Source organism: Zeus faber, assembly GCF_960531495.2.
Source record: "Zeus faber genome assembly, chromosome: 4".
Taxonomy (NCBI): Eukaryota; Metazoa; Chordata; class Actinopteri; order Zeiformes; family Zeidae; genus Zeus; species Zeus faber.
The window spans coordinates 35,043,115-35,051,483 of record NC_137191.1 but is presented as its reverse complement, the minus strand read 5'-3'; the positions used below and the strand labels follow the sequence as shown (position 1 = coordinate 35,051,483).

Here is an 8,369-nt window from a genome sequence, read left to right as displayed (position 1 = left end):
TCTTGTACTATGGGAGAAGGGAGAAGCAGGGAAGCAGCGCTTCACACACCGTCACATGGGGGGGGGGGGGGCGAACGAGAGGGTTTTCGGTGGCGTGTGATGAAGAGGAGGATGGAGAGGAGGATGAAGAGGAGGTTAAGTGGTTCATTTTATTATGGGGGGAGGGGTCCTATATTACAAAAACTGATGCTGTGTGCACCAGTTACACACACACACAAAACATGTGTGTATGAATACTGTATTTGTCTCTAGGTGTGTGTGTGTGTGTCTGTGTGTGTGTGTGTGTGTGTGTGTGTGTGTGTGTGTGTCTGTGTGTGTGTGTGTGTGTGTGTGTCTGTGTGTGTGTGTGTGTGTCTGTGTGTGTGTGTGTGTGTGTGTGTGTGTCTGTGTGTGTGTGTGTGTGTGTGTGTGTGTGTGTGTGTGTGTGTGTGTGTGTCTGTGTGTGTGTGTGTGTGTGTGTGCACTACATGCACTCCTTGCAGCCACACTCCACAGGTTTCTCCACGTCCTGTGTCCAGGTCGTCCCATCGTTGCACTGGAAGGTGAGGCGTCTGCGCCGCACCCTGAGGGGGGCGCAGCAAGGCAGGGGGGCCGCGCCCGCCCGGGGGGCCACGCCCGCCCGGCAGCGCCCCCGACACTCCACCCAGGAAAAGGGCTTGGAGGTCTGGCAGAGCAACGCGCCGCGTTGCAGCCGGTGGAAGTCCCGGACCGGCTCCGCCCGGCACACAGACTCTGTTCGGGGACACAGGGACGAGCGGAAGTTTAATAAAGTGAAATGTAGTCGACTCGAGAGTAAAGTCAATTCTAAAGAAATCACTGCTGAGGAACAATATTGACTCCACTGAAATAAGAACATCGTTGCTGAGGAAATCTATGACTTATATATTTATCTTTTTTTTATCAAATACGTTTTGCTTGTGTTTTACTTTTGATGCAATTTTGTGCAATTTTGTTCTATTTCATTATTATGATTCTCTTTCATTATTATTATTCTATTTCTTTATCTTTTTCTTACCCTGTTTGTAATTTATTTTATTTTATTATCCTACTTTGTATTCGACGGCGTTTTAATGTAAACCGCTTTGAGTGGCACGTCGTGTATGGCACTGGACAAATAAAGGTTTTTATTCTGATTCCAATTAAAACGTCAGCGTCACTGTAAATGCTCCTCCCTCTAAAGTGTGAAACACGCCTCAGCCAGGCTGCCCAAAGGTCTGCGCTGAGCCGACGCCCGGCGCCGAGTCCAGGACGCACCAACGCTCCACCGGACGTATTAAAGACAGCGGGGGCGAGGGGGGGCTTCTTCCTCGTTTCCTTTAGATTCTAGTTTGATTGATGCAACGCCCCCTAGTGGACCGGCCGACGGTGCGGCGGCAGAAAAGCTTCGCGGGTTCCCTTCTCTCTCTCTCTCACCCGCGTCACAGTTCTCTCCGGTGAAGCCCCGGTCGCAGATGCAGCGCGGCGGCCCCCCGTCGCTGGGCTCGCAGCGGCCGTGCAGACACCGCGGCCCCTGGCCCGGCTCGCAGTCGCAGCGGTACGACGAGCCGCCCGACGCCACGCACACACCCCCCACGCACCTGGAGGAGGAGAGGGAGGGGAGGCGTGAGGTGGGGGGGGGGGGGGGTGATAGGACGGCGGCTTATGTGCCTCAGGGTGAACGGGACGAGGGGCTGGAATTACCTGTTGTCTCGACACGGGTCGACGGCCGAGGAGGCGGTGGCCACGCCCTCCGTGGCCCCGCCGCCCACTGTGATCCCCACGCCGGTTATGGGCTGGTCGCAATGCTGCCCCGTCCACGCCGGCTGGCAGAGACACCGAGGACCCTGCGGGGGACTGATGGGTTAGGAGTCGAATGGAAACCTCCGTAGCCAGTGTGAAGAAGGGGGGCCCTAACCCCCTATAGGTGCTCTGCTCTTGATTTTTATTTTTTGACGTTAATCCATTTGTCCCATCGTGACATTGATGATGAGCCTGTTCAGAAGGAGATTGGAGCTTGGGGTTGAGGTTAGGACATGGGGTTAAGGGCTAGGGGTATGGGTTAGGGTTGTTAAATTAGTTGGGTTTTAACAGGGTCTTTAAGGGCATGTGCAACAATATATTGGCCCCCGTCCCTCGGGTAAAAGGCAAATAAAAAGGTAAATATATATATTTTTTATAAATATTTGAATTAATTTTGTTTTCTCCTTACAGGCGGATCAGACTGGCATCCACGCCGGCCTCCAAGGACCCCCCAGGTTCAAGGTAAAGTGGGCTAGGTGTTAGGGTTAGGGGTTATGACAAGGGGTTATAACTATGATCCATGCCGGGCTCCAAGGACCCCCCGAGGTTCAAGGTAAGGTGGGCTAGGGGATGACTATGATCCATGCCGGGCTCCAAGGACCCCCGAGGTTCAAGGTACGAGGTTCAAGTAATGGGTTATGACTAGGGGTTATGGCTAGGGGTTGGGGTTGGGGTTATGACTAGGGGTTATGGTTAGGGGTTAGGGGTTATTACTAGGGGTTATGTCTCGGGGTTATGGCTAGGGGTTATGACTAGGGGTTATGGTTAGGGGTTAGGGGTTATTACTAGGGGTTATGTCTCGGGGTTATGGCTAGGGGTTATGGCTAGGGGTTGGGGTTAGGGTTAGGTGTTAGGTCTAGGGGTTAGTGGTTAGCGCAAGGGACCCCTGTACCTGCGTGGCGTCGGGCTGGCAGACCCCGTGCAGGCAGCGCAGCTTGCGGCAGGCCTGGCAGCCTGGCTCCACCCCCGGCCTCATGTGGCCGCGGTTGAAGTCCTGTAGCTCGTGGTTGATGTAGAGGTTCTGGATGCAGCCGTGGAAGCTGGAGGTGTTGAGCGTTGGGGAGGCGAGGCTCAGGGCAGGGGGCAGGACCTCCTCGGGAAGTCCTGGGGGGTCGGAGAAAAGAATGAGGCTGCTTGGGATTCACCGTGGAGGAAATGAGACAAGCTGCTCAAAACAGGAAACTCATATTGTAGTCAGACTGTCTTTATATGTCACACTGCAAAACAATGCTCACAACCTGCATTTTATCAGGTTTTTATTGACTCTTACTGACTCTTGGTTAGCGCTCTTTGGCTACATCCGCTTGATTACAATAGACTAGAAACAAGAAGTCGCGTCACTTCCGACCGGAAACCTGGTGTGGCCAAGTTACTCTCTGGATATACTGCGGCCATTGCAATTTTCAATATGATATTACTGTTATTCAAAACACTGCATGAATTTCCCATTGTGGAAAAGGAGATTTAAGGTTGTTGTTTTTTTAAGTCACAAGCATTTGCCTAATTGGACTGCATGCAAATACAGTGAGAAGCTGCAGCAGAGTGGTTGGTGCAGTAAAGCCTTGAGCGGCTGCTGCTATGAACAGTTATAATGAAGGACAGCAGGGTTTCCATAAGGTCTGGGTTGAAAAACCACAAGTCCGTCCTTAAAGTCAATTTGTCCTCAGTATGAAGTTTGGCAACTGTTACTGCGTTTTCAGGACAGGACACTCAAAGCAGAATCCACGTCAGGCACATTGACATCTTAATGATGACAAAGAACAAATTCAGATACAAAATGAAAGATGATATAAGATAAGAAAGAGACATTATTATTCCCTGGGTGGAAATTCAGGAAGATGAACGCCGCCGTGTTCGTAGGATCATTCGTAAGTTCCCTTTTACGATCACATATGATCCTGATATCCAATACTCAGAGTTAATGGAGAGTGTGCGTGTGCGTGTGCGTGCGTGTGTGTGTGTGTGTGTGTGTGTGTGGTCCTACCTCCGACGTACAGGGGGGTCTCCCCAGCCACCGGGGGGCTTGGTCCCAGGCTGTCCAGCGTGGTGGGCTCCCCCCCGTCCACAGACAGGTTCACCATCCGGTCGAAGGTCACGAGTTCCACCGTGTGGAAGTGGCCGTCATTCACCGTCTCTGCACTGAGGGGGACGAGGCACGAGGGGCGAGGGGTGAGGAACGAGGGATGAGGGATGAGGGGTGAGGGGTGAGGAACGAGGGATGAGGGACGAGGGGTGAGGGACAAGAGACGAGGGGTGAGGGGTGGGGGATAAGGGATGAGGGACGAGGTGTGAGGGACAAGGGATGAGGAGTGAGGAATGAGGGACGAGGAGTGAGGGACAGGGGACGAGGGGTGAGGGGTGGGGGATGAGGGATGAGGGACGAGGGGTGAGAAACGAGGGACGAAGGGTGAGGGACAAGGGACGAGGGATGAGGAGTGACGGACAAGGTATGAGGGGTGAGGGACAAGGGGTGTGGGGCGGGGAACAAGAAATGAGGGACGAGGGGTGAGAGAAGAGGGGACGAGCAGACGAGGGGACGGGGGACGAGGGGACGAGGGATGAGGGGACAAGGGGACAAGGAAAGAGGGGACGAGGGGACAAGAGACGAGGGACGAGGGGTGAGGGGTGAGGAATGAGGGATGAGGGACGAGGGGTGAGGGACAAGGGAAGAGGGGTGAGGGGCGAGGGGTGAGGGACGAGGAGTGAGGGCAAGAGGGGTGAGGGACAAGGGGTGTGGGGCGGGGAACAAGGAATGAGAGACGAGGGGACGAGGGACGAGGGGAGGAGGTGAGATGTAAAGTTTATTCCTCTGCTCTACGTTGTTGCCGCTCAGCGTTTCCCTGCACATCGTACCTGTGTGAGCAGGTGATTTAAGGTGGAACTTTGCTCCTTGGGGGCCACGCCCGTCGTCCCTTCAAAGAGACACGTCACTCGAGATGTTTTTTTTATTCATCAATTACCAAAATACTGTGTTATAATGATAATGACGTTAACATAATATAATGTTATTTCTTGCAGCAGGTTTCGACGACCCTCCAGCTCGCTGACACGCCCACTTCCAAACCAACCAACTGGACCAGAAACACACGGACGGGAAGCGGCGTTTCGGGGACTCGGGCGTGGCAGCTGACGCACGCATCCCTCCCGTGTTTTTTGTTCACTCTTGTGTGCGTCATGGGGCCCCGCCTTTCCTGTTGAGGGCCAAAACCCTGCGCATCACACATGCATTCGCATTATGTCAAATTGACAGTGGTGCAAAGTAATAAAGTATCTGAAAAATAATCGTAATTAAATATACGTTACTTAGTTCAAGAATATATATGAACATTTCTATGACACCACTCGTTTCTGTAGCATTAGGCTCCATTCGATCGGGCACCGGGTGCTTTTAATACTTTAAGTACAGGTTGAGGACAAGTTCTGTCAACGTGGAACCTTCACTTCCACTGTCACAGTATTTGTGTTTTTATTTCAGTGAAATACTTCTTCCACCGCTGGAATCAGGATTAGAGCCAATATTTGATTTGCCTTTTAGCACCTTGCTCAAAGACACTGGCCCAGACTCCGTCTCCTCCTGGTCATACTGTCACCAACAGACGGCGAGATGCGGCAGCGCCCCCGGGGATGGACCCCGCCCGTCGCAGACCCGAGTGGCTCCTCGGCCTCGAGGGTCCTTCGGTTCTTTTGATAAAACCACAAAGCTCCTTGAGCTACGGACCGACTGGCCGACTTCCCAAACGGCACTCTTTTTGTTGCTTTTATCCCCCCCGAGCAACGAGAGTCTGCGCCAAGAGCTGTCGCTAGGCAACAGCGGCGAGACGTCGCCGGCTAAGTGGCGAGGGGGCCTAATGAGGGGCCGTCCACAGGGAGCGAGAACACTTGACTTTAAATATCTCATAATAACCAGAACGCTCGGTCCAACGGCGTCAAGTCGATAAAGTGTTGGTCCTACCTGAACCGCTACGAGCTGGTTAGAATGCTGCAGAAAGCCTCCAGGGAAAGTGTGATGACGCACTCGTATTATACACCGACCAGCCACAAGATTAAAAACACCACTAGTAACAATAATACTGTGTAGCTCCCACTCCTGCCACCAAAACAGCTGTGAGGTGGAGGCAGTGACTCCACCAGACTCTGAAGGTGTCCTGTGGTATCTGGCACCAAGACGTCAGCAGCAGATCCTTTAAGTCCTGGAAGTTGGAGGTGGGGCCCCCATGGATCGGGCTTGTTGTTCCACCACATCCCACAGATGCTCAAGGTGATTCATCACACCTCCACCTTCTTCCATTGCTCCATGGTCCAGTTGTGACGCTCACGTTTCCATTGTAGGTGCTTTCAGGGGTGGACAGGGGTCAGCATGGACACTGTGAGCTCCCATACGCAGCAAGCTGCCATGCACTGTGTGTTCTACACCTTTCTATCATAGCACCATCCACTGTTTCAACACTTTGTGCTACAGTAGTTCTTCTGTGGGATGGAACCAGACGGACTAGACTTCACTCCCCACGTGCATCAATGAGCCTTGGGCCCCATGACCCTGTCGCCGGTTCACCGGTCGTCCTTCCTTGGACACTGTTGGTAGTAACCACTGCAGAGCAGGAACAGCCACAAGACCTGTGGTGGTGGAGATGCTCTGACCCAGTCGTCCAGCATCACAATGTGCTCCTTGTCAAAGTGGCTCAGATCCTTACGCTGCTTCAACATCAACTTCAACAACTGACACTTCACTTGCTGCCTCATATCATATATAATATATAACACTATATATATATATAATAATTATATATAACAGTATATATCATAATAATATATAACACTATATATATAATAATAAATAACACTATATATAATAATAAATAACACTATATATATATCAAATAATTTGAAAATATAACAGTATATACGTAATGATAATATATAACACTATATATATAATAATAATATATAAAAATAATATATACCAGAATATATATATAATAATAGTATATAACAGTATATATATATAATAATAAAATATAACAGTATATATGTATAATAATAATAATATCTAACATTATATAGTTCAAGTTCAAGTTCAAGAGATTATCTGTCACATACTGTACATATACATGCGGTCATACATATATGTAGTAAAATGCCATGACACCCTGTAATTACTCAAAAAAAAAAATACTAAAATGTGTGTAATCAACACAAGGCCCTCACATATAATAATAATATATAACAGTATATATATATATATATATATATATATATATATATATATACAAAACAGTATATATATAATAAAAATATATAGCAGTATATATATATATAAAACAGTATATATAATAATAATAATATATAATAGTATATATTTAATAATAATATATCCCCTCCTTGACAGGTGCCATTGGAACCAGATGATCAATGTTATTCACGTCACTTGTCACTGGTTTCATGTTGTGGCTGATCCGTGTATATTGCATTGAGATAAGATTAAGTAAAACTTCATTCAGATGTGGATAAGCACTATGCTAACTATTGAGCCCGATATGGACTACAGTACACAGAACAATAAACATAACATGGATAGCACCGGTAAATATGTCCATCGTCATATTGTATAATATATCTACTGTACCAGTGAGAATAATGTGGCATGATAATAAGGCAGTTTAATAATTACAGCAGCAACAACGATAACAGTTCTAATAGTAATAATGATAATATTATATAATAATATTGGTGGTACCAACTCATAATAGTGGAATGACATCCATGCAACTAACCTGTGTGTGTGTGTGTGTGTGTGTGTGTGTGTGTGTGTGCACCGACCTGTAGATGGCGGTAGCGGGCTGGTTCCCATTGTCGTAGGTGACCCTGACGTGACCCTGGTGCAGCTCCACGGCGATGGGCTCCTTGTTGCCGTTGTAGAGCAGGACGCCGTTCTCCTCCGCCGTGGACACCTCGCACACACACACACACACACACACACACGCACACACACACACACGCACACACACACACACGCACACACACACACACGCACACACACACTGAGGAATGTGTGTTCCTACATACAGCATAGTGTACGTACTGTACGTACTGTACGTATGAACAGAACCTCCTCAGAGCAGCAGCATCATGGAGTCATTTGCTCCGCTGGGTGATCACCGTTTTCAGTGAAGGAAAACTGAAAACCTCCTGGAAATTGTCTTTGCACAAATGAACAAATCACACAATTCACTAAATAAAAATAAAAAGACACTTATTGGTAGTGTCTGTTGTTGTTTGATATACGTGACCAACTTAGTTTTATTATAATTGATTATGATGCAACAGGTGATCAAACAGTAACAACAAAACAAGCCAAACGCGTTTCATTTAAAAGAGGTGACTATTTACTCACTATCAGATTTGGGTGAATTAAGACTTTGAAAGGTAACGATCATTCGTCAGCGCGTGACTTTCGATCATCATCACCCTTCACAAGAGTTTCGATTTTTAGATACGTTCCAATAACGCCAGCTTGCCTCGCGACGCAGGGGGCGGGGCTTATCGGTGAGGGGCGGGGTTCAGTGGAGAGGGTGGGGCCTGTCAAAGGGGGC

At 48.8% G+C, this 8,369-nt stretch overlaps 1 protein-coding gene across 1 annotated transcript in view; it reads right to left on the bottom strand.

Annotated features, from left to right (window-relative positions):
* Positions 1 to 463: 463 nt before the first annotated feature.
* slit1b (slit homolog 1b) overlaps positions 464 to 8,369 on the bottom strand; it is a gene marked incomplete at both ends in the record, with an annotated part of 51,889 nt that continues 43,983 nt past the window's right edge. The window contains 6 exons of the mRNA XM_079999569.1: positions 464 to 732; positions 1,414 to 1,577; positions 1,681 to 1,823; positions 2,672 to 2,883; positions 3,764 to 3,918; positions 7,597 to 7,727. Coding sequence (XP_079855695.1) covers positions 464 to 732; positions 1,414 to 1,577; positions 1,681 to 1,823; positions 2,672 to 2,883; positions 3,764 to 3,918; positions 7,597 to 7,727 — 1,074 coding nt within the window. The remainder of the gene's footprint in view (positions 733 to 1,413; positions 1,578 to 1,680; positions 1,824 to 2,671; positions 2,884 to 3,763; positions 3,919 to 7,596; positions 7,728 to 8,369) is intronic.